Raw genomic sequence first — 26978 nt, forward strand, 5'->3', positions numbered from 1 at the left:
TGGAAAGCTGATAAGATCCCTCTAAATATTTGAGAGGCAGCCCTTGAGTTAATGGCTTACCTGTTGATGTCAACTCTTACAGCACTGCTTATAGAAAGGTAAAATCTAAGAGGCCTGTAGTGAAAGGAGACAGATTAGACAATCATTTATCTCTCAGATTAATTGAGAGAAACTCTTAATTATCCATCTCCAAGGAACCAGTGAGGCCAAGGTTATGTTTACCTGTTGTCCCTGGGTCTCAGTAGAGTCCATGAGAGCCTAGGTTGAAGGATGAACTCTGGTACAGGAAACCCTGGAATGGAGGAGAAGGGCCACTGTTTCAGGATCTAGAAGGAAACGAGGTTACTGGAATATACAGAGCTGCTATAAAAGTGACTGAGCATGGCTTTTCTAAGGATTCTTCACTCCCCTGGGAATCAGGAGCCACCTCCCAGAGATCCTCACTGGTGGGACAGTACTCAGCTCCCAATCCACTGACACCAAGAACCTCTTTTATCTGCAGTCAATCACTGCTCTCAAGAAGTCTCCACCCCCAACACACACACACACACATGCACACATATACACGCACACATACACACTGTATTTTCAGTCTGAGCCAGTGATATTTTGGAGCCTAAATGTTTTGAAAAATAGAAAACTGTCTCACCAACCTAAGGAAATGAACTTCCAGACCTTGTCTTTGAAAATGTTCAGCTTGATAACCAGTCCCCTGGATCACTTAGGTTTCTCTTCCCTCATCCCTCAGTTACAAGGTATGAACAAGGGGTCATACAGGGTATGAACAAGGAGTCCATGAGGGAAAATTCATTGAATGGGCTTTGCAGGACTAATGGGTTTCCTTTGGCTCTTTAAAATCTTCCCACCAAGCTGGCTCTCTAATACTGTGGCTAAGAGGCCTTTCTCTCCACTGAGAACTAAGCAGAAAAATAGTTCACGTGTGCGTGTCTCATGAATGCATATTTGGTTTGAATCTATGTCATTTTATATTTAGTTTGCACTCTCGAAATTAAAGAAAAAAACAGTTCGTAGAGTAAAAAATACATATACTTTTCTGCTTAGTTCTCTGTGTGTGCTTTAACAGGAAATGCATTTCTTACACTTTTAAAATGAGCAATCACACGTATAATCAACTTGGTTAAAACTTCCTTCCTGGTAACTGCAACACTTCCTCTGCATCTGGATGTGAAGGGAGACCCAGAAAAGCGGAAGAGTTTAGAAGCACACTGGGTACGTTTGAATTTGTTTTGTTTTTAGAAATTAAACAAATGATCCTTCAACATCGTCGCTTCTGCTGCTTTACCAGGTATTGCTTCCTTCTATTTTTTGCCCTTTGTTGGGTCTGACTCAGAATAGTGACACTTCCTTCTCGGCCAGAATATTTTTATCTGGAACTGCTGTCGCTCTTCTGACCATGCTGCCACTGACTGTCTGTTTCATCATCTAGTCCAACCCGTTAGTCCAACCCGTGTGTGTGGATATCCACAGGGTTCCGGCAATAGCTTTGCAGGTGCATCAGTCCTTTTTTGTTTTTGTTTGGGAGGAAGAGGGAGGGCCAGCCAGCCTTCAAGCTCTTACAAACGCATGATTCGTGATTAGTGTGCTAAACAGTGTTTTTAACGTCTCTCTCTCGTAAAAGGCGAAAGCTTCACAGCCTCAACCATGAAGGAGAGCAGTGAGTATTTAGTCAGCCAGTTTTCTTCTGCATCTCTTATCTGTAAGTCTGTTTGATGTCATGAAGGGAGAAGTAATTGCTGTGTATTTGCATGTTGCCTAAATTTGGACCTATCTTGTTTCAAGTTAACCCAGTATTCACAGCTTACAGTTCTCTTGTCATTCTGTAAACTAGCAAAAGACCAAATAGTGAAGGGCTTAAGCTGCAAGAGACAGTTCTTTGGGACAGTTGGTTTCATGTATTTAGTAAGTGTAACTTCAAAATATGTTGAGAGAGGGACTGTTGACTTTAAAAGTAAATTTAAGTCAAGATTTGAACAGAAGTTTGGATCTAGTTGCCTTTCTTACCTTTTAGTCAAACTCTTTTTGGTATATATCAAATGTTCCACTGTTTCTTAAGGAAATAAATAATTACTTATATATTACACCACATTAGTCCTTTTAGAATAATATTTTCTTAGACATTAATTTTTGTTTTACTAATTGATTCTTATTTAGAATAAGAACTACTAAATAGTAAAATCAAAATACCTTATTTGTATTTCAATTTTAACATGTTAAGCATTTCAATCATTATTTGAAGAGTTTCACACTACAGTAAGTAACATTTATACTTAAATGTTTTGTGAAAGTAGGTCCTTATTAACTATTTGTGGAAATAGTGGATAAATTATTGAGAATATACTGGTGAATCCTAGTTATAGAGATGAAACTATTAGAGCAAAAAGAAGTTAAATAGTCAATAGGGGTCCCAAAGCAGGTCCTTCCTTCCAACCTGCAGGTTCTCCAGAGGTAGATGAGATGAACTGGTACAAAGGTAACACTACCTGAAAGTTCCTATTTGGAGAGTACAGCCCTGGGGACTGCCCTGAGAGATCGCCCTCATGGAGCAACGACAGCCAAGAAACTTACATACTTCCTGATTCACGTTATAAATATCTGCAAATGTTCTTAAGAGGAGCTTCACCAATTCTGATCTTTTTGAGTTTTATCAGTGAAATGACTACCTCTCCTCACTAGAAAGAAAAAAATGAAGAGAAAAAAAAAAAAAAAATAGGAAGTTGACGAGGGCACAGATACCTGATCCAGACAGTTTGAAAAGGGATCATGAGGTAACTTGGATAAGGTGTCTGAGTCCCCCAGGAGACATGAGACTGAACAAAGAGGAAATAAGCCAAAGGCCACTTTTCAAAGGGAGTTGTTTCAGCATCTTACATGGCACCTTGTAAACTAGGACTTGATGATCTAACTGGATTATTTGACTCATCCATGCATTTCAATATGCTTAAAACAATTAACACTTAGAGCCATTACAGTTCATCCGATAGCATGCTAGATCAGTGCTTGACCTCTCTCTTTTTTTAAATTAAAATTCCAAACATAACAGAAGTAGAGAGAGTAATCAATGAGTCCCCATCTACCCATGGCCCACATTCAGCAAGTTATTACCTTATTTAATGCTCCTGTCTACCCTCTGAAGTATTGCTAACACCATTTGATGGGTAGGAAACAGGCTCAGAGATTATTTAAGCAGCTCCTCCCCCAGTTTCTAAGTGGTGGGGCCAGGATTCCTCAGCCCCTATTCCGAACCTCCTGTGTCCTCCTGCACACATCCCTGTCATTCGTCTACACCTTCTCCTTGCCAGCTCACGGGCCACCATAAAAGGCAAGCACCTTCCCTCTGAAGAGCCCTCTGTTCCTCTCTCTGCTTCCAGGTCACGTAGGGCATGGAGCTGGAGAACCATGAACAGCCTGTGGTGCTGAGAGAGGACAACTGCCGCAGGCGCCGGAGGATGAAGCCCCGCAGCACAGCGGCTAGCCTGTCCTCCATGGAGCTCATCCCCATTGAGTTTGTGCTGCCCACCAGCCAACGCAACACCAAGACCCCCGAAACGGCGCTGCTGCATGTGGCCGGCCATGGCAACGTGGAGCAGATGAAGGCCCAAGTGTGGCTGCGCGTGCTGGAGACCAGTGTGGCCGCCGACTTCTACCACCGGCTGGGCCCCGACCACTTCCTCCTGCTCTACCAGAAGAAAGGGCAGTGGTATGAGATCTATGACAAGTACCAGGTGGTGCAGACCCTGGACTGCCTGCACTACTGGAAGGTGCTGCACCGGAGCCCCGGGCAGATCCACCTGGTTCAGCGGCACTCGCCCTCAGAGGAGACGCTGGCCTTCCAGCGCCAGCTCACTGCCCTCATCGGCTACGATGTCACAGATGTCAGCAACGTGCACGACGATGAGCTGGAGTTCACACGCCGCCGCCTGGTCACCCCGCGTATGGCCGAGGTGGCTGGCCGCGACCCCAAGCTCTACGCCATGCACCCCTGGGTGACGTCTAAGCCTCTCCCGGAGTACCTGCTGAAGAAGATCACCAACAACTGCGTCTTCATCATCATTCACCGCAGTACCACCAGCCAGACCATCAAGGTCTCGGCTGATGATACCCCGGGCACCATCCTCCAGAGCTTCTTTACCAAAATGGCCAAGAAGAAGTCCCTGATGGATATTCCCGAGAGTCAGAGCGAACAGGACTTCGTGCTGCGTGTCTGCGGCCGCGATGAGTACCTGGTAGGCGAGACGCCCATCAAAAACTTTCAGTGGGTGCGGCAGTGCCTTAAAAATGGTGAAGAGATTCACCTGGTGCTTGACACTCCACCAGACCCAGCCCTGGACGAGGTGAGGAAGGAAGAGTGGCCGCTGGTGGATGACTGCACCGGAGTCACTGGCTACCATGAGCAGCTAACCATCCACGGGAAGGACCATGAGAGCGTGTTCACTGTGTCCCTGTGGGACTGTGACCGCAAGTTCAGGGTCAAGATCAGGGGCATCGATATCCCCGTCCTGCCCCGGAATGCAGATCTCACAGTTTTTGTGGAGGCAAATATCCAGTATGGGCAGCAAGTCCTTTGCCAAAGAAGAACCAGCCCCAAACCCTTCACAGAGGAGGTGCTCTGGAATGTGTGGCTTGAATTCAGTATCAAGATCAAAGACTTACCCAAAGGGGCTCTGCTCAACCTCCAGATCTACTGTGGCAAAGCGCCAGCTCTGTCTGGTAAGGCCTCTGCAGAGACTCCCAGTCCCGAGTCCAGAGGCAAAGCTCAGCTTCTCTACTACGTGAACTTGCTGCTCATTGACCACCGATTCCTCCTGCGCCACGGCGAGTATGTGCTCCACATGTGGCAGTTATCTGGGAAGGGGGAAGACCAAGGGAGCTTCAATGCAGACAAGCTCACGTCTGCCACCAACCCCGACAAGGAAAACTCAATGTCCATCTCCATTCTCCTGGACAACTACTGTCACCCCATAGCCTTGCCTAAGCATCAGCCCACCCCTGACCCGGAAGGGGACCGCGTACGAGCAGAAATGCCCAACCAACTTCGGAAGCAACTGGAGGCAATCATAGCTACTGATCCACTTAACCCTCTCACTGCGGAAGACAAAGAATTGCTTTGGCATTTCAGATATGAAAGCCTTAAGGATCCCAAAGCATACCCTAAGCTCTTTAGCTCAGTGAAATGGGGACAGCAAGAAATTGTGGCCAAAACATATCAATTGTTAGCCAGAAGGGAGGTCTGGGATCAAAGTGCTTTGGATGTTGGATTAACGATGCAACTCCTGGACTGCAACTTTTCAGATGAAAACGTAAGAGCCATTGCAGTTCAGAAACTGGAGAGCTTGGAAGACGATGACGTTCTGCATTACCTGCTCCAACTGGTCCAGGTAGGGGAAGCACTCATCCCAAGGAATTTATCTGCCTGTGCATATAGGCACCATATTAAGCCATCTTCCAGTGCACATTGTCCAAAGAGAGTCAATGATCAGTCAAAGGAGATCTACTTTTTTACTACTCAAAGAGTAGTAAACGTTCCCTGTTACTTTTTTTTTCTGTGTTTGAGGGCTTTCTGACCAGCATTTTGATGACATGAATAATTCCACTTTTTTAGGAGAACTGGTCCAGTGAGAATGAGAGTTTACTCTGTTAATGATAGACTTGACTTACTGAATGCTCCCTTACGCCAAGGTTCCAAGTGATCTATGTATTTTTCATGTATTATCATGTTTAACTCTCCCAACAATGTTGATAGCAGTCCAGTTAATATTTGCATTTTATATATAAGGAAACTGAGGCACTGAGAGTTTAAGTAATGTGCCCAAGGCCACGTATTTTGAAAGACAAATTCAAACCCAGAGGTCTGACGACAGGTCTGCTCTTTTTATTGCCTCCCAGTGTCTGCAAGTATGCATGATAGCATGTCCTAGAGAGAAAAGGTCATACTCTCTGCTCATGTTTGTCACAATTCATAGAGTAACATCTCAATTCTGGATGGGACCTTGATAGCCCCTCTCATCTCAATTCTGGATGGGACCTTGAAAGCCCCTCTCTTTAGACAGGTCTGGTACTCTGTTTCCACTCTTCTTCATATGCCTTTCCCTGTGTCCAGAGAGACTAAAATCATTTGCTAAAGGTTTCCTTAGGAAGTTAGATAAAGGAGGACTGGTTCTCTTGCTCACTATAGTCATTCTCATAGGGTATTGTGCTGCTTGACGTGGAGGAGGGAAGACAGGAATTGGAAGAGAATTCTATTTTACAGAGCAGATGTGTTCATTCATTACTTCAACAACTCAGACTGAGTGTTTCCCCTTTTCTGGTTACTGGATATAGAGAAGTGATCAAAACACAGCTGGACTCTGCCCTAGTGTAGCCTGTAGTTCATGGAGAAAGACATCAAATGAGTATACATACAGGCAGATACTGAATAACATGCTGTGACAAACGCTTTGAGGAAAAGCTATAGAAGGTTATGAGAAAATCGTCAGGGGTCCTGAGAACACTTAATTTACATTGAAGAAGCCAAGGACAATTCTGAGTAGGTGATGTTTTTCAGGCTGTTGGACACCAAACTGTCTAATCATTATCTATATTTATAGGCAGTTTTCTGGAGTTTTCTGATGCAAATTTTGGATAGTCTAAACTTTGAATCTTCACCTTCCCATTACTCAGAGAGTTGAAACATAGTTGGCCTTTATCTTTATCTAATCAAATATAACCAAAGTTTTTCTCTGCCCATGAGTTCAGAGACTAGCCTAAACACTAATGAAAATTTAATAAAAATCAAAGTATCCTCAGTTTTATAGCTCTCCATAACAAAAAGAACATGAGGCAAATTTGCAGATGATCTGTTTCAAATCCCAAGGCCATCATGAATTATTTTACATTGTCATTTTCACAAGTGAACTTTGCAGGCTTGGAAAATGAATAGTATTCTTCTTAGAAACATGTAAATAAAAGAGGTCAGTGATATTAACATTGAGTTTGTGGTCCTAAATTTGAAGAAGAGTAGTCATTTGCAGATATGGCCAAATGACTCATTCATTGCCGATTAAAATGGTCTCCTGATTGAGACCTGCATCATCTTTACAGAAGTGAAACATGAAGAAGGTCAAAAAGACTAACATTTGGGTTAAAAACTTAGTAACATTTCTGAAGTGACTACTGGTGGCTAAATAACTACATTCTCAGAATTAAGATCTTAACTACAGTTACAGCAGCACCAATTTAAGCATACATCATCTTTGAAAGCATGGGGATAATTGAAATATTATCAAGTCAGTATTGATCATTTCCAAACTGGAAAACCAAAGTAAGGATTAGAAATCATACCCAAAAGTTCCCAGGCCCTAAAACATAAAGTGAATGGAAATTTCTCCTCTTTCTTAGGGAAAAGGATAGACCATGTCTATTTATAAAGGAAATACTCCTGAGATATTTAATTTTAAACTTCTCTTTATGCTTATAAATCCCATCTATCCTGTAACTTTATATATGCACCTCTAATAATCAAACAGTATTTGTTAGTCTTCAGTTTAGTTCAGTTCAGTCTCTCACTCGTGTCCGATTCTTTGTGACCCCATGAATCGCAGCACACCAGGCCTCCCTGTCCATCATCAACTCCTGGAGTTCACTCAGATTCACGTCCATCAAGTCAGTGATGCCATCCAGCCATCTCACCCTCTGTCGTCCCCTTCTCCTCCTGCCCCCAATCCCTCCCAGCATCAAAGTCTTTCCCAATGAGTCAACTCTTCGCATGAGGTGGCCAAAGTACTGGAGTTTCAGCTTTAGCATCATTCCTTCCAAAGAAATCCCGGGGCTGATCTTGTTTAGAATGTACTGGTTGGATCTCCTTGCAGTCCAAGGGACTTTCAAGAGTCTTCTCCAACACCACAGTTCAAAAGCATCAATTCTTCAGTGCTCAGCCTTCTTCACAGTCCAACTCTCACATCCATACATGACTACTGGATAAACCATAGCCTTGACTAGACAGACCTTAGTCGTCTTACTGCATCTAAAATTATGATCTATTGCATACATGCAGAAAAGTACAGAAAATGATGTAATAAATATCCATGCACCCACTAGAATTTAATTATTTTTCAGGGTTTTTTGTTTGTTTGTTTGGCCAAGTAGCATATGGGATCTTAGATCCCCCACTAAGGATGAACCCGTGACCTCTGAATTGGAAGCACAGAGTCGTAACCACTAGACCATCAGGGAAGCCCCTACATTTTATTTTTTAATTGCCCAGCAGTTGAGGTGGTGGGGGGGGGGGGCAGAGTTTGGGGCAGTCACCTACCTGGGCCCTACTTTTTTTTTAACTTTTGTTCTTTTCTTTTTTCAGCCATAGGGCTGCCACCTATGTGAAAATCTCCATATTAGCCAAGTGATGCAAAAACTACTAAACACTGCTAAACCTGGGGAAGCAGATAAAACAAGAGATTTTCAGGCAAAAAACCCTATATACTCTGAATCATAGAAGGGAGTGATGATTAGTCTGTTGCAGTAAGAACCTGGGAGGCAGTTCACTGACTTGCTAGTGAGATGCCAAGCACATATCTTGAACAGAAGAGGAGCTACACAATTTTCAGGATCTTTATATCTAACAGATATTGTTCTCCCCAAGTGTACAATATCCCCACTGTCTATTTTCTTCCCAACAACCTTTCTTTCCTTCCACCTTTATAGATTTGTCTCCATCTTTCTCTTCTATCCTTCCAATAAAAATCAGGTAAGCCCTTCATGGGAACAAAAGCGCTCACCTCTTCATTTTTAAAGTTATCAAAAGCACATTATTGTGAGTCAAGAGTTCTGGCTTCTAATCTTGGTCCTTAAGCAAGTGGTTCACTCTGGCCAAAAGTGTCCTTGAAGAGAAAGGGCTGAACTTAAATGACTGGTCAGATTCTCATCCTCCTATCCACACAAACCCACCAAGGCAGAGACCAGTTTTTCTCCATCTCCTGTTTCCTGATTAACCAATGGAGAACACAGTCCTACAAATGCCAATGTGTTCTTTCCTTAGGCTGTGAAATTCGAACCATACCATGACAGTGCCCTTGCCAGATTTCTGCTGAAGCGTGGTTTAAGAGTAAGTACTTCCATTTTGATAAGAGCATGACCTTTAAACGGTTATCAAGAATTGACTGATAATCTGGAGCATTAGTCATAATAATTTTAACCTTCTTGTTTCCACCCTCAGAACAAAAGAATTGGTCACTTCTTGTTTTGGTTCTTGAGAAGTGAGATTGCCCAGTCGAGACACTATCAGCAGAGGTTTGCAGTGATTCTGGAGGCCTACCTGAGGGGCTGTGGCACGGCCATGCTACGAGACTTCACTCAACAAGTCCAAGTAATCGACATGCTACAAAAAGTCACCATTGATATTAAATCACTCTCTGCCGAAAAGTATGACGTCAGCTCCCAAGGTACGGGCGGCTTGATTTTCTTGGTGCTCTTTGCAAATGCCTTTGTCTCCAAATACCATCCCTGGGATCCTTCTTCCTTCTGGAGGGCAAGTCACACCTTCCTCAGGGTAGCCAAGAATACATTTTTAAATTTTCTGTCTTTCTTCAGTAAGCAAATTTCAAGTTCTCCCTTTACAAGTTAATAAGTTTTGAAACTACACTTCTATTCTAATGATGAATGTATTATAATAGATGCTAAACTCTTTGAAAAGTTAAAACTGCATTAAGCAGATGTAAGATGCATTTTTAAAGAGCAACTGTGCACGCACACACTCACGAAGATTAGTTATTCCCAAATAGTTACCCTTTCTACCCCATCTTTCAAAACATGCAGATAATTTTCAAATCTTCACTCTTTCAAAGTAATGAATTATTGAGAATTTTTTCAATTTTTATATATATATGTATATGCATACATCATATGTTGCAAGATGTATGTATATTTATTTATCTATGTGCTTCTTATAAAATATATATATCACCTCTTTTATGTTCCAGTGTTGTCTTATCTCTAAGAAATTCCAAATGAATCACTCTTTATCTATATTCCCATTGGCTTTAGTTGATACTACATTAAATTAAAGCTATTAACACATTTTTCTGGTCTATTGAGCTGTATGAGCCATGAGCTAGGAATTATCTCTTATCATGTTTGTATACCTAGATTCAGCATTATAGCTCATAATGGACCCTCACTAACATACTCAACCAGTTTTAAGCTTTTGAATATTTCGATTTTCCATTTTTCCCTTTGATTCTTTTCCGATATACCAATAATGCTCTCTCCTAAAAATAACGGTGATAATAATCTTAACTTTTTTGTCGTTGTAAGAAAGAAAGGGGAAAATTTGTACTAACCGCCAGTCTGTTACCTAGGCAGTAATTTTCCATTTATATATTTGCCTTTAGAATTTTGAGGCTGTCATATTTTTTCCATACAACCTAACTTCCTCTTTTGTAAAGAATTTACCAAACCCTAACCAAATTCCATTTAATATGGTCTTCAGATATGTGTCCTAAATCAGATGGCAGTTTAAAGTTTCACATGTTGGAAAGAAAGCTACAGTAATTCTCTAGCATTATTCATAAAGTGTCCTTCTGTGCCTGTCTGGGTATGCCATATATGTTCAGATACTTCTGTCCCCTGTTTTAATGTGCGTGCAGAGTTTATTGCTCTCAGTAAGCCTGTCACCCTGAAAGGTTAGTTCCTCAAGGACAGAAACCTACTCCCTCTTCTCCTATTCTTCACCTTACCAAATGTATAGAATGCTGTGAATATGTGTGACTTCAGGAAATGTTATAGGTGATATTGGTAATTTCTTGAACTCATATAACTCTTGTGTGCTTTTGACAATTACAGTTATTTTCCAACTAAAGCAAAAGCTTGAAATCCTGCAGAATTTGAATCTCCCCCAAAGCTTTAGAGTTCCATATGACCCTGGACTGAAGGCAGGCGCACTGGTGGTAGGTATCATCTTGATATGTCTTGACAATGTCTCTGCCTGCTTCACCAGGCCTTAGTGGATGAAAGCTGACATTTACAGAGAGACAGGGAAGCTGGAAAGTCCCTGGATGGGCTTCTGTCAAGCCGTTCCTCAACTGCTAGATACTAAAAACCTCAGCACTGGGCAATCTCCCATCCATTTTAAGTCAGCTTTCTTGAGGAACCATTTGTATACAATAAAATGTATCCATTGCAAGTTTACAATTCAGTGAGCTTTGCCAAATGTACACAACCACATAACCATCACCACCACTTCCAATTATTTTGGCCACCTGCTGTGAAGGGCTGACTTGTTAGAAAAGACCCTCATGCTGGGAAAGGTTGAAGGCAGGAGGAGAAGGGGATGACAGAAGATGAGATGGTTGGATGGCATCACTGACTCAATGGACATGAGTTTGAACAAGCTTTGGATATTGGTGAAGGACAGTGAAGCCTGGAATGCTGCCGTCCATGGGGTCGCAAAGAGTCGGACGTGACTGAGCGACTGAGCTGAACTGAACCATCACAAAATCAAGACAGAGAATACTTTCATAGAAATTTGTAGAAAAAATTCTTTCATACCCCTCTGTGATTAGTCTCCTTCTGTACTCCATCCTGGATAACAGATCTGTTTTCCATCATGAAATTTTGCCCCTTCTAGAATGTCACAAAGTGGAATCATACACTATGTGCTTTTTGTTATAATCAATCTTTTTAATTTTAGCCATTCAAATGAGTATGAAGTAGTACTTCACTGTTATTTTTAGTTTCATTTAGTTTCATCATTTCCTAATGATGTTGAGCATCTTATCATGTGTTTATTTATTTTTTTTTAGAAGCTTCTTTTCATATCTTCCAATCATTTTTAATTTGGGCTACCATTTTATTCTTATTTACGAGTTACTTATATATTCTGGATATAAATCCTTTATCAGGTATATAGTTTACAAATACTTTCTCCCAGTCTATGGATTACTTTTTCATTTTAATATGTTTCAAAGAGCAGAAGATTTTAATTCTGATTAAGTTTAATTTATCATTTTTTCTTTTATGGTTCACACATTTTGTGTCCTAAGAAATATTTGCTTCATCCAGTGATTTTCAACCAGGGGTGAACCCCCACCTCCTCCACCAAGGGATGTTTGGTAATGTCTGGAGACATTTTTGATTGTTCCAACTGGGACAATGCTACCAGCATCCACTGGGCAGAGACCAGAGATGCTGCTAAATATCCTACAATACACAGGACAGCCTCCCCCTTCCCCTCACAAACAAAACATTATCCAGTCCAAAATGTTAGTAGTGCCAAAGTGGAGAAACACCTCCTAATTCAATGTGACAAATTTTTTTCCTAAAGTTTTAATTCTCATATTTAAGTCTTTAATCCATGTTTAGTTTTATATACAATTAGCAGTAAGCTGGCCCTTTAGCAAAAGCACACACTACCTACTGTCCTTTTGAAGTTAGAAACTGGTACATGCTCAGTCACTTCAGTCCTATCTGACTCTTTGCCAGGCTCCTCTGTCCATGGGCTTTTCCTGGCAAGAATAGGGGATTGGGTTGCCGTGCCCTCCTCCAAGGGGTCTTCCCCACCCAGGGGTCAAATCTGCATCTTCTGCACTGCAGGGGGATTCTTTACTGCTGAGCCGCTGGGGAAGCCCTAGAACTTGGTAGGGATAATGATATAGTAATACAGCTTCACATCATTTGCTTTTTTTTAAGATCACATTTTTGATCCATAATGAATTCACTGTTGGCTAAAATTCCTAAGATTTTCTATTTGGAAAGAGTGGCTGCTAAATCACCTTTCTCCCACCTTGAATTCATTTCGATGTTATGTAGGGTTTTTTGGAGGGGAAAGGCATTGTGTAATATCTGAGTGCAAGAGTTTCATTTATTGCTGTTAAATTTCATCTTGTTAGATTTGGCCTAGAATTAGATTGCATCTAATTTTGCAACAACCATGCTTAGACACTATGGTAGCAACAGAACTCTTTTTTCAAATTAATTCTTAGAATGAGGCCAAATATATTTAAAAAAATAACAGCAAAGTTGCCCTGTGTTAGAGGGAACGTAAAAGCGCAAGAGTCCTATGAGAGTGGAATATCAGAAGATAGGATATGCCATGCCTCTTAGGCCCTCCACAGATGCTCGGGTTTCCTGGGAACACACTTTGAGAACCACTGGTTTAAGCATTGTGAATTGCTTTCACTAGCATTTTTTGATTTGGTGAAAATGCCATGTGCATTTTTACCCAAATCACTAAAATCCTTCTCCAACTGAAAACTTTTTCCTAGGTGTTTATAGTGATGCTTTACAGGAAGATGTATGTCTCCACAATGTGTTTTCAGTTGTGCGTAGGAAACATGTGGCTGTTTTCTTACAGATTGAAAAATGTAAAGTGATGGCCTCTAAGAAAAAACCCCTGTGGCTTGAGTTTAAATGTGCTGACCCTACAGCTCTATCAAATGAAACAATTGGAATTATCTTTAAACACGGCGATGATCTACGCCAAGACATGCTTATTTTACAGGTATACTGCTGTTAAGGATTTTTTTTTTCAGTTGTTCAAAAAAAGAAATCTGTACTACTTGTAAAAAAAAATACCTTCTACTGACCCTGTTCCAGTCTCCTATTTTGTATAATGAAGAGTGATCAAAGATAACATAATAGAGTTTTCACTGGGGGAGTATGGCCACAGACCATTAGATATGAATCTAGTCAGCCTCATGGTTCTATCCACTCCTGAAGAGATGCATATCCAGCATTCCCAAATAAGCTGAAACACATCCCTCACCTAACTTCTTTTCTATATACCCCATTCCTAGTGTGGTAACGTGGAATGGAAATACATTGACCCCCAAGCATCCACTTTATTCACATTCATTGACATTCATTGATTCATTCACATTCATTCATTACACACTCAATGGACATGAATTTGAGCAAACTCCAGGAGATGGTAAAGAATAGAAAGACTAGCTGCAGTCCATGGGGTTCCAAAGAGCTGGACACGACTTAGTGACTGAACAACGAGCAACATACACTCACAGATGTTCTCCTTACATACGTCACCTTTGGTATATATCCACATACACAGATTCAAGTGAATGATCTGATAGGATGGAGGGAGAAGATGAATAGGGAGATGACTGGAGAATTCATGCAGTTTACATAACAAGATTGAACAGATTTTTAGAACAGAAGGTGGATGACAAAGGTATCAGTGTTGATCATTTTCATATTTTTGAGCATACGTTTTAGCTTTGCAGATTTGTGAAGTAATATATGCTGTACCCTAGTTGTTCAATAGTGTAGAAGCAACATAATTTCTAATATGTCATGTAATTTATTTAAAATAGGAAAGCCATGGTATCAAAAATATGGTACAAATACTTATTTACAAAACAGAAATAGACTCACAGACATAGAAAGCAAAACTATGGTTACCAAAGGGGAAAGGGTAAGGGGGATAAGGTAGGAGTTTGGAATTAACAGATATACACTGTTACATATAAACTAGATAAACAAGACCTACTGTATCGCACAGGAAACTCTACTCGGTAATCTTGTAATAACCTATAATGGAAAATAATCTGAAAAGACTGGGCATAATAATCACACCCACACTGGAGGGTTAATGCAAAGGATCAACATAAAACAGCCTCAGTGAATGTCAGGTATCTTTATTGTCATCGTCACTGTGGCCCTGATTGGAGCCCAAGAGTGCCTTTTGGATAAAAATGTGTAAAGATGTTAGAATGGAACTTATATTCATTATGGCAAAATATACATAACTAGGAATAATAGATGAATCATGGCTGAAACCTACCCCCAAAGAAATCCAACTTTCCTCTTTTCCAAAGTACCACTCTGGAGCCAAAACTGAGGCTCCCAAGGAAGGGAAACACTAGAGTACCAGGTTGACAAATAAAAGTACATTCGTTACTTATATATTTCACATTCACTTCAATAGTTTGTGTTGCCAGAAAAGATTGTTGTCATTTCTAATGGAGAAGAGAAATAGACATCTGTAAGAGAAACATTTTTGTGTTTTGATGCCCAGATTCTGCGAATCATGGAGTCCATTTGGGAGACTGAATCTTTGGACCTGTGCCTCCTGCCATATGGTTGCATTTCAACTGGTGACAAGATAGGTATGTGGGGACCTTGGGAGATGAATATACTGCTCAGCTCATTTAAAAGGCCAGCATCCCATGGGACATCCCTGGTGGTCCACTGGTTAAGACTCCCATTTTAAGGGGCATGAGTTCAATCTCTGGTTGGGAAACTAAGATTCTGCATACCACATGGTCCCCCCAGAATTTTTAAAGACCATCATCCCTTCAGTGTAGGCCTTTAATAAATGAAAAATTACAATCATAATCCATGTAAAAGGAAGATGTTCCACATTCTAGTGAATGTGACTCTCAGTTTAGTATGGACATGTTGAAAATACATGAATGCATGATTTAATTCCTTGTGACTATATATAGAAATGATTTTAACAAGAACTTGTTCCCTCCTCTAAACTTTCACTCTTTTCATTGCACAGTAAACTCTCTCTCACAAAAGACATTCAAAAGTAGATGGAAAGATCTGCCACTTGTTTTACGAGCCTGACTTCACATTATCAAAGCTATTATGTACTCTCCTCTTAGGTGCTTTTGTAGACATTTCACATTTTAATTTCAATTAAACAAATTTTTATTCCAATTTCCAATTTGAGAAGTAGAGAACAGCCTTCTCATTTGACTCTGGAATTTTAAAAAGAAAAAGGAACAGGTTGCCAAGTGAAGAAAGATGCGCTTGGCATATTAATGGTTTTGCTTATCAGAAACCAGCCCTTTCCTCTTTTCATTCATGGATACTGAAAGCAGGTCCCACACAACTTCCCTATCCGCCTCCTTTTCTTTCTCTTCCTCATAAGGAAACCACCAGCACGAACCTGGAAAATAACCTTCTGGTTGAGAAAGCTCTCTGCCCTCTACTGAACAAAGACACAGCCATTTCTCCTCTGGGTCCGGTGCTTGGCTCCAGTTCACATCAGATCTGTGCATCTTCCCACAGGAATGATTGAGATTGTAAAAGATGCTACAACGATCGCCAAAATTCAACAAAGCACAGTGGGCAACACGGGAGCCTTTAAAGATGAAGTGCTGAGTCACTGGCTCAAAGAAAAATGCCCTATTGAAGAAAAGGTGAGCTCCTGCTTCTCACCACTCCAAAGGCTCCTGAGAAATTGTGAGACACAGCAGTCTAATGACATGTTTTCAAAGGCTCTGCATTGCCATGCCTCCTAACACACTGTGGAACACTTTCCTCCTGAGCTCATGGGGGTTTAAATGCTGGTGACATTGTAGATCTGTGCAAAACAGAGGTGCTCATTCAGACCTCACTGAGCATTTGCTTCTCTTTTGATTATCAGGCCTGCTTTGCATAAAATTTGGTTCTGGGACACAATTTGTTAGCATCTTTTCACACCATCTATTTCTGTCATTCAGCAGAAAAATTTAGTTACCACAGACAAACTCCTTCTGATCTGGAAACACTTCAGATCATAAAAAGTAATTTGCAATTTACCCCTGCACCCTAATCTAAATGATAAATTAGGGATGTTGAAAATGCTACTTCCATTACTCAGAAGTACGTGTGTGAGTCCTTCGCAAGCTGTGTGGTTAGGCTGCTTGGCTGCTTGTTAAAATTCTGCTGTACAGGATTAGCACTTCTCATTTGCATGGGTAGCCCCCTTTTGGGGGAGGGAATATAATTAGTAGCATTTATTAGTCTGTTATACGTGTGGATTTGTGAACCCATGCATACTTTAAGTGGTCACAAGCAAAACATATGTTCACCAACAAAGGAGGAATCATTATGGGGTCTGGATTGTTGCTGGCAAGTGATGCATGCAGAGGCAGTGAACCCTTTGATTATATTACTGTTGTCCTTTGACTATTGTTTCCTTCTCATGCTGAGTCACTGTATCTTCACCTAGAATGTAAGGAGAGCAATGAAGAAAGTTGGCACCTCAAAGACGAAACTTTAATAAAACCAGGCACCACTGACTTGCTCCCTGAAAATGATTCCCAGAATGGCATCTTTTGGGGAGTCCTTTGTAATAGATTCATGCTGCTCTTTGCAGTAAGAATGCAACTAATATTCAGATGCATTTTAATTAGTTTCAGGCAGCAGTGGAGAGATTTGTTTATTCCTGTGCTGGCTACTGTGTGGCAACCTTTGTTCTTGGGATAGGCGACAGACACAATGACAATATTATGATCTCAGAGACAGGTGAGTTTTGTTTATTATAGAGTAATGTTTTCTGATTATGGTAAAATATGCCTAACATAAAATTTACCATTTTAACCAGTTTTAAGTATCTATTTTGGTGGCATTCACTGCATTCACATTGTTGTACAACCATCACCACCATCCATCTCCAAAACTTTTTCATCTTTCTTAATGCTGCTGCTGCTGCTGCTAAGTCACTTCAGTCGTGTCCGACTCTGTGCGACCCCATAGACAGCAGCCCACCAGGCTCCCCTGTCCCTGGGATTCTCCAGGAAAGAATACTGGAGTGGGTTGCCATTGCCTTCTCCGTCTTACCTAATGGGAACTCATTAAATACTAACTTCCCAGCCTCACTCCACCCACCTCCCCTCCCCCACCCAGCACAGAGTAATTTTTAAATGGAAGTCAAGGTTGGAGCACAGATCTAGAAGTCATTATTGTGTAGGGACACAGAGGCTGTGATCACCCTAGGGGTGCACCCAGGAGTGAGTAATGGAAGAAGATACAGGAAAGGAAACTTCAGAAGGACAAGCTGGACAGTAGCTGGAAAGCTAGGAAGGTGGATATGATCAACAATGTCAGATAGTACAGAGAAGCAACAAAAAAGTCACCAGTAAGGGACTTGGCTGGGGGTCCAGTGGTTGGACTCCATTCTTCCAATGCGGAGAGCACAGGTTTGATCCCAAGTAGGGGGACTAAGATCCCACATGCTGCTCAACCAAATAAATAAGATGTTTTTAAAGTCACTGGTGCCCTTAAATCTAAAATGCTTCACCCTACTAACTTATCCATCCTTTCTGGTTCACTGTCTAACAGTGGTCAGTATTGGTGGCATGTCATGATATTTTTCTCTAAGAAATTTGATTCTTTACCATCTGAGCCACCAGGGAAGCCCCAATTTAAGAGTGAAGCCTGGGGAAAAAAGAAAAACAACAACAACAACAACAACACCGTATTGGGATAAATTGATGATTATCTTTGGGAATCAAGAGATAATGCATTTATGGACCATTCAGAGGACAGACGGCTGAATAAACAAAAAGAGATGAAGGGAGCTGTGATGGTGACGGTGGTAGAAACTGACCCAAAGGAAATTCAAACGTTTTATTTGTAAGAGTGAGACATCTGTCTCTCCCGAGTTCCATAAACGGTGTAAGAGAGTCTCGGGCATGATGATGACATATATATGCCAGAGGGTTTGGAGTTATATTTGTAAGAATAGTTCTGAGACAAGAATTTTTTTAATGGTATTTGGCTGTCATTTAAAGAGCATCAGAAGGATATCAAAACTATGCATGTTTCAAAGAGTGCTTTGTGGCTACTTACAGCACACACCTGCTAAGACAAAATATATCACAAGCAGAGAGTAAAAATAGCTCTCACACCCAAGATAGCTCATTTTCAGTCAACTGCAAAATATGTCAAGAAATGAACAGACCAGTGTGTTGTTTGCAATGCCATTGCGGTATAATGACGTTAGACATTTCCTTTTCTTAAGGAAATCTATTTCATATTGACTTTGGGCACATTCTTGGGAATTATAAAAGTTTCCTGGGCATTAATAAAGAGAGAGTGCCATTCGTGCTAACTCCAGACTTCCTGTTTGTGATGGGGACTTCTGGAAAGAAGACAAGTCTACACTTCCAGAAATTTCAGGTAATTGCTTCCCTCTTTCCTGCCTCCTGGGAACACCGACCAGATGGTGCTGCAGCCCTCCCCTCTCACTTTGCTTTGAGTCTCCTCTTGCCTCTGTCCACCCGCCTCTCACATGGCTCCCCCGCCCCCCACGCCCACCCGCCTCCCAGTCTCTTCTGTCCCTTCCCCAAGCACAAAATAATGCTTCTCAGTCACCCCCTCCTAAAACCCAACAGCAAGTAGGAGTATTCCATCCTCAATGGGACTGGTTAGTATAGTCCTGCTGATATATAGCAGGATGATGCGGCCCTGAAGACAGGGCTTTTAGGAAGAACTCCTGGCAGGCAGGTTTAGCCTTTGACTATTTCCTTAATCAAGATGCCGCCTAGAAGATCCAGATTTTACATGTCTTTTCAGGACTCACCAGTGATGGTGAGCTTCTCTTGATTTTTGCTCCAGGTGTGTATTTATCAGTTACTATTAATAGCACAAGGAATTCTTGCTTGTCTCTTTCTATAAAGGAAGATTCCTTCTCTCATTGGAAACCTTGTCAGCTCTATTATAGGTTGTCCCAAGAGCTTTGGGTTGTCCCGCTCACCTGTCTACCCACTCCTCCGTGGGTCTCCCATCTCTCTAAGGGTGTCCACATTTGACTTTCTCTTTTATTCCTTCCTGGTCTACATCCACTTTTGACTATCAAATAGTATTTCACATACCCGAGGAGCAAAATGTTTGCTCTTTCAAATTTAATAACTGTGAATGAACTCAGAAAAGTTGTCATGACTATTGCAATACACCTATTTTAAAGCCCTCAAAACACAAACCAGACCAGCAGAGGCAACCAGTGATTACTTTATAAGCATGTTGGTCTCGAGCTCCCTTTAAACAGCCTCCCCCTTAACACCTTTGAAACACGGTTGGATTGGCATCCAGCCTTTCAGGACGCACTCTCTTTTCTGAGTGTCCTCTTGAGGCTCATATTAACCTTGGGAGATGACATGGGCCTTGACATTCAGGGGAACAGGAACTGGAATGTATTGTTTTGAAACCTGCCTGTGCTTGTTTGTTCTCCTGGCTGATTTTCGATGTGGTGGTTACCGGACTTCCCCTTCCACAGCACCAGGGGACTTGTCAGAGAAACTGAGATCTCTGTGGCCAGATGGTCTTAGGACTAATGTTTTTCTGTGTAAACTCAACTGGGTTGCAGACTATTTCCAGGGATTTGACACATTTCAGTCCTGTTTTTCTTTAAGGTTAAAAAAATCACATATTATGACAGCTTTCTGGAAGAGAAAAATGGTTACACACACACACACACAACCTGGAAGAGTTTTACTATTTAATTTAAAGCAGGAGGGGCATGGGGAGGGGCGAGGGAATACTCATTTAGGGCTTCCCAGGCGGCTCAGTGGTAAAGAATCCACCTGCAGTGCGGGAGCTGCTGGTTCGATCCCTGGGTTGGGAAGATCCCCTAGAGAAGGAAATGGCAACCCACTCTAGTTTTCTTGCTTGCAGAATTCCATGCACAGAGGAGCCTGGCAGGCTAGAGTCCATGGGGCAGCAAAAAAGGTGGACATGGCTTAGAAACCAAACAGCAACAAATAATAAATCCTCATTTCTCATCTCCTGGAGATGGGGTTCATCTACTTTGAACAAACACAGTAGCAATAGTGCCATTTAAACACTCAGACAGACACGAGGATCTTGACCTCACAACAGTCTCTCCGTGTTTCTCCATGTATGTTCTCTTCCTTCTGGCCAAAGTTTGTCCCTAAAATGACTGCTCATCTGGGCTATTGTGGATAAAATTCCCATCCTATAGTGCCCATATCACCCCACAAATCCCAGCAATACTTCCCCTTGTTGTCGTTTTTAAGTTTCAAAATATTCTTTAATGAAAAGACTTGGGGTTTGGGGAGGCCACAAACAGGCTCACTCCCTGTCCAGACAGCTTCCTCCCAAAGCAACAGTTCTTTGCAGAGAGTCTGTCCCTTCAGTCTAGAAGCATTTCTACATCCTCTGTGACCGAAAGCTTGTTTTTTGAGCCATTAGAACTGCTTTCATTAAAGCACATTCTAGGTGCATATGTACTGCCAAAAACATACCTTTGTCAATTTCATTGTATTTATCTATGACTGTTTTCCAGTACCGGCATACTCTATAAGTGAAGTGAAGTCGCCCAGTCGTGTCCGACTCTTTGCGACCCCAGGGACTGTAGCCTACTAGGCTCTTCCATCCATGGGATTTTCCAGGCAAGAATACTGGAGTGGGTTACCATTTCCTTCACCAGGAGATCTTCCTGACCCAGGGATTGAACCCGGGTCTCCCGCATTGTAGACAGACGCTTTATACTCTATAAGTGCCTGTAAATGAACCTTAAACAGATCAGCATGGCATTGTAGCTGAAAGGATGGCCTTTGGAGCAGACCAGCTTTAGCGTGCATCTTGGCTCTGCTGCTTAAAACCTCGAATATAATACAAATTACTTATCCTTTCAGAACCTCAGTTTCCTCCTCTGTGGGGTGGGAACTCTAAGACCCACCTCAAGTAGGGTTTTTAGGGAGTATTTACATAAAATATGTAGAATGCTTGGCTCAGGACCCAGACTACAGCAGGAACTCAATCAACAAGGCCTCCATTGTCACATATTTAACAGCAGCTCTTCAAACGTCGAACACTTTTAGGATGAGGAGCCCTCTGTGAAATGAGATCCCAAGCAGCACGTTAACATAGAAAACATGAAGAATAGCATTGCTCCTATTAAGTAGCAAGTAGGGGTCTGAGCTCTGCTTGTTCTGCCTGCCCAGCCTGCCCTCTTCTCTGCTGGTCTCCCCGCCTTTTCCTCTCTTCACTCTCAAGAGGAAAAAGGCTGAACACTTACATTATACATGTATGGATACGATGTTACATATGCAGAATTTCTAAAATTTCCAGCTTGACAAAGATGAGCAGCAAGTTTTTTCATCATTTGACTCAGACCTGCTGACAGTTGTGTGTGTGTGTGTGTGTGTGTGTTTACATACTATTAAGCCTTCTAGAATATTTTCTGTTTCTCACCTTGTGCTCCTTTTTGAGATGAAGTCCTGCAAGGTCAGGGGAGGGGAGCATCTTCCAACTCTCTAAAGAGCATCCAGGGATCTTGTATGACAAAGCTGCCATTTCTAGGTTGGGTAGGAAGTGTCGTATATATTTATTCTTTGAAGGAAATGTATCCTTGGTTCCAGAGAACCACTAAATTTGAATTGATAAGGTTCATGAATGCACACAGCACATTTGAATCACCTTAAAGAGCTGACCCACTTTTGTCAAGGGTGAGGGGAGCCTGCTCCACAAAGACGGAAAAGCCTACTGAGTTTGTAATGAGAGGACTGGAGTCAGGGGAACCGAAAGAGGAAAGTGTGGCTCTGTCCCACCCCCTCTCCTTTCCAATGTAGCTGGTCAATCCTAGGACCAGATTCATGAGTTATTTCTAGAATAGGGCAGAGTTCAGGAGCAAGCTGAAATAAGACACACGAAGGCCCACTTCTTGAACCCAAGATCATCTGTTTGCTTTCAGTAGCACCCTACACACAAGGTGCTAAACAGATATGTTGCAATGATGATGATTTTGATCAACAAATTCTGTGCATGGGAGGAAATAACTATCCCTTACTAAAGAGATTAAAAAAAAAAAAAAAACCATGGTTTTCCCACTGGTGGTGTATTTAAGGATCACTTTGTTTGAAATGTCCCTGAACAATTATAGAACATACTCCCAAACAAATACAGTGATATCACTGGAAAATGAAATTTAGCTTCCATTTACTTTATGTAAGAATGTAGGGTTTTTTCCTAAATTTTAATTTTGTTTTTTGGTCCCATCACATAGCATGTGAGATCTTAGTTCTCCAACCCAGGATGGAACCCAGGCCCCCTGCATTGGAAGTGTGGAGTCTTAACCAGTGGACCACCAGGGAAGTCCCCTAAATTTTAAAAGTAGTAAATGTTTCCTTAAAAAAAAAAAGCCAATAAAATATTAAAAATATCTGGATATAAAATGTTGCCCACTATCCCACCTTCCAAAAAAACACTGCCAACATTTTAGTTGATGGTATTTTTCAATCACTCAGTCGTGTCTGACTCTTTGCCACCCCATGGACTCCAGCAAGCCAGACTTCCCTGTCCATCACCATCTCCTGAAGTTTGCTCAAACTCATGTCCATTGCGTTGGTGATGCAACTATCTCATCCTCTGTCATCCTTTCTCCTCCTGTCTTCAACCTTTCCCAGCATCAGAGTTTTTTCCAATGATGCAGCTCTTCGCATCAGGTGGCCAAAGTATTAAAGCTTCAGCTTCAGCATTAGTCCTTCCAATGAATATTCAGGATTGATCTCCTTCAGGACTGACTGATTTGATCTCCTTGCAGTCCAAGGGACTTCCAAGAGTCTTCTTCAGCACCACAGTTCAGAAGCATCAATTCTTCGGTGCTCAACCTTCTTTATGGTCCAATTCTCACATCCATACATGACCACTGGAAAAACCCTAGCTTTGACTAGACAGACCTTTGTTGGCAAAGTAATGTCTCTACTTTTTAACATGCTGTCTAGGTTAGCCATAGCTTTTCTTCTGAGGAGCAAGCGTCTTTTAATTTCATGGCTGCAGTCACCATCTGCAGTGATTTTGAAGCCCAAGAAAATGAAGACTCTCACTGTTTCCATTGGTTCCCCATCTATTTGTCCTGAAGTGATGGCATCAGATGCCATGATCTTAGTTTTTTGAATGTTGAGTTTTGCGCCAGCTTTTTCGCTTTCCTCTTTCACTTTCATCAAGAGGCTCTTTAGTTCCTCTTCACTTTCTGCCATAACGGTGGTGTCATCTGCATATCTGAGATGATTGATATTTCTCCCAGCAATCTTTATTCTAGCCTGTACTTCTTCTAGCCTGGCATTTCAACTTTCTATTGTTTCCTTTATTCTATTAAGCATTTTATCTTTTACCTAAAGAAGCTCTTTCATCAATGGTATCATTGTAGCTTTAAATATTTCAAACTTTTTACTTCTCTTTTGTCATTTGGATTAGGAAAAGAATGAGAAGAGAACATTGTAATTGGGAAAATGCTGAATTTGTGTTTGGATCTGACTTCTAATCCCATTTCAACCACTATCACCTTCAAGACCAAATGAATCAGAATTTGGTTAAAAACTGAACCTAAGAACCAGACACAGTGTTACTCCCTTTCCTTAAACTGTTTAGTGGCTTCTCACCTCATTTTGAATTAAATCTGAACATCTAAGCTTGCCCTGCCAGACGCTGTTCCTCAGAGACCCTGCCCCCCTCCAGCCTTACCCTACGGCTCTCACCTGCCTTCTCTTACTGGGTCAAGAAGGCCTTCCTCTGCTTTTCCACCAAGTTCAGCTGCCCCATGCGTGGGCCTGCTCCCTAGAACATTCTTCACTGCCCTTCTAGATGAGGTCCCTGGTGTTATCCCAGCCACAGCCCCCTGCCTGTTACCTTCAGAGAATCCATCACAACAGGACCACGTCTGACCTGCATCCTGCACGTGGTACCAGTTGGTAGAGGAGCAATTTCTGCCCCAGGAGGAGTTAGATGAGACTAGGGAACCCCTCAGGTTTCTTCCTTCCCCACGATTCATTGTATTTAGTGAGTTTATGAAGTGGTGACAGGCACAGATTCACAGGCTGCCATTGCCTGGATGTTAGTTAATAAGCCTTTACAATGCATTTTCAATACCATACATCCAGAGAGGAAGTAAGCCTAATTATGAAACCTAATGTTTTGGTAAATAATACAGACATGTAAATGTCATCTGATGCCTAATCACGTTTGTAGAGATTTCCTTACTGACATAAACATGACTACCCCTCACCCCCATCAGAGCAGTAGTCACCCCAATAGGACGTGCAGTATAGACCTAGAGTGTGCATTCAATGTCGTCTGCAAGGAGAATGAAACTTGGTCTTGTGGAGGCAAGCATTTTGAAGATGTTCTTTGCACACAGTAGGCACTTAGCAATGTGTGTCAGATGGAGCTGAAGAAGTCAAGAGAGTCAGATAACCTCTTCACATGCACAGTTCACACACGGGTGGTGATAAGCATACTTAAAAGGCACTCGCCCCTAGGTGTCACTCTTCAGAAGGGTTTGATAAGAGGTCTGGAGTCTTTTCATGGTGTTGCTTTAATATATGAGGTCCTGCTGTGTCGTCACCACAGGCAGTGTTGTCCCCAAGCCAGGGCATCCCCAGGCCCCTCAACCATCAGGCTCAGCCCTGCACCAAGTCGCTACACGGAGTCCTAGCTCCAATGCCTAGGAACTTTTTTTCAATTTCTGCTGTGGTCTCACTCTTTTCTCAGATCCTAGGCTATTATAGGAAAAGCTGAGGCTTTTCCTATTAACGTGTTAGCCCTGCCTGTTTACTTGCGTCTAGAACTGGGACCATGCTCCCTCCGGCTGCTGCCTTGGTGGAGAGTCAGGTGCTCTCCCTGACTCCAGCCACAGGGACCAGGCACCACAGAAACCCCAGCATCTGACACTCCTCTGAGAACTGAGGCCACCTCACCATCACTCTCCCGTCCTAGGCTCCCATTCCCTTCCTTGTGTTGTGACCCCTGCATTTGTCTACACCTCCGATTGTCTATACCTGTTGCCTGCCAGGCCAGGCTTTCTCAGCCTCCTGCTCCATCCTGTTGGAGTCACCAGGCGTTGTTTCTCCCAGTCCACGAGGATACACCCATTCAACACATGACTACCTTTCGGGACCTGTACGAGGTCCAGGCAAGGCTTGCACCTTTACAGTTTAACCCTCTTTATATATGACTGGTCCCTGATTCACCCTCATTTTATTATTTTTTAGGATTTTTTTTTTTTTTTGATGTGGACCATTTGTTTAAAATCTTCACCGAATTTGTTACAATATTGTTTCTGTTTTATGTTTTGGCTTTTTGGTGATATGTGGGATCTTAGCTTCCCGAACAGGGACTGAACCCACACCCCCTGCACTGGAAAGTGAAGTCCTAACCACTGAACCACCAGGGAAGTCTCCACCCTAATTTTAAAGCAGTGAGTCTTGCCCCACACTGAACTTGGCTTTGGCACAGAAAGCGTTCATTCATCATGCACTGGCAGATTATTAGTGGTGTGGTAGTCACACTGCTGGGCCCAGCTGACATGAGCAGAGGATCGGCCCAGCGCACCGCAGAAGAAATGCGCACACAGCTGTCTGGTTGAGGGTTTTACCCATGGTTTGCAGAGGGGGCAATGACTCCTGCCCTGGGGGGTAGAAGAGGGGTGTGGCAATGAAGGAAGTGTTTTATCCGAGACCTTAAGATCTGAGTGCACTAGTATTTTGCCAAGCAGATGCAGGGGAGGGGAAGGCACAGCCAGGCAGAAAGAAGAACATGAGAAAGGGCATGGAGTTGTTATTTAGTATCAATATTTTATGAACGAAAAGCATAGTTGTCTGGGGAACCTAGGTATATGTGGGAGAGTATGGCAGAATTTTGTGTGTGTGTGTGTGTGTGTGAATGCGGCAAACTTTTATTCTATTTTATTTTATTTATTTATTTTTTTATTTTTTTAATTTTAAAATTAAAGTATGGCAGAATTTGAGTCAAGGAGGGAACTTTGTGTCCAATTAGAAGCAGTGAATTGGCTGGATTGGGGGGGGTAGAGAGCCAAGCAAAGAAACCACTTGGAGCTCAATTGATTCATCACAAATTAATGTGATCAAGGTCTATTATAGCTCAACAGGGAGATGAGTTTATCTATTGAATCGCTCATACTATACTGAGTTGATTAAGGATTTGCACCCTCTCGGGATTTGCACCCTGGCCCACTAACAGTGTGGAGCTCAGCCTCCTCCACCCAGGTCTGAAGCCTGAAGTTTCACCCTTTCTTCACTCTCTCCATGGGAAGATGCCCTCAGAGAAGGGTTTGCATCAGCAATGGGTAGGAACTGGAATATGTTGGTGTGACTTCTTTGCCAGATACAGGCATGCATGGGCTTGTAGAATTGCTGGAACTTAAGATAAGCTTTCCTGAATTTTATCACTTTTATGAAAAAGATAGGAATACAAGACTGGAGAGATGGCCTTGGTTT

General features: G+C 42.1%; 1 protein-coding gene across 1 annotated transcript in view; it reads left to right on the top strand.

The window, feature by feature from the left end:
- The first annotated feature begins 3401 nt into the window (after positions 1 to 3401).
- PIK3CG (phosphatidylinositol-4,5-bisphosphate 3-kinase catalytic subunit gamma) overlaps positions 3402 to 26978 on the top strand; it is a 30494-nt gene continuing 6917 nt past the window's right edge. Inside the window, exons 1-9 of the mRNA XM_052638913.1 lie at positions 3402 to 5396; positions 9032 to 9097; positions 9209 to 9434; positions 10834 to 10937; positions 13343 to 13489; positions 15023 to 15113; positions 16027 to 16157; positions 17136 to 17247; positions 18746 to 18903. Of these exons, the coding sequence (XP_052494873.1) occupies positions 3402 to 5396; positions 9032 to 9097; positions 9209 to 9434; positions 10834 to 10937; positions 13343 to 13489; positions 15023 to 15113; positions 16027 to 16157; positions 17136 to 17247; positions 18746 to 18903 (3030 nt within the window). The remainder of the gene's footprint in view (positions 5397 to 9031; positions 9098 to 9208; positions 9435 to 10833; positions 10938 to 13342; positions 13490 to 15022; positions 15114 to 16026; positions 16158 to 17135; positions 17248 to 18745; positions 18904 to 26978) is intronic.

The sequence above is a fragment of the Budorcas taxicolor genome, chromosome 4 (assembly GCF_023091745.1).
Source record: "Budorcas taxicolor isolate Tak-1 chromosome 4, Takin1.1, whole genome shotgun sequence".
Lineage (NCBI taxonomy): Eukaryota > Metazoa > Chordata > Mammalia > Artiodactyla > Bovidae > Budorcas > Budorcas taxicolor.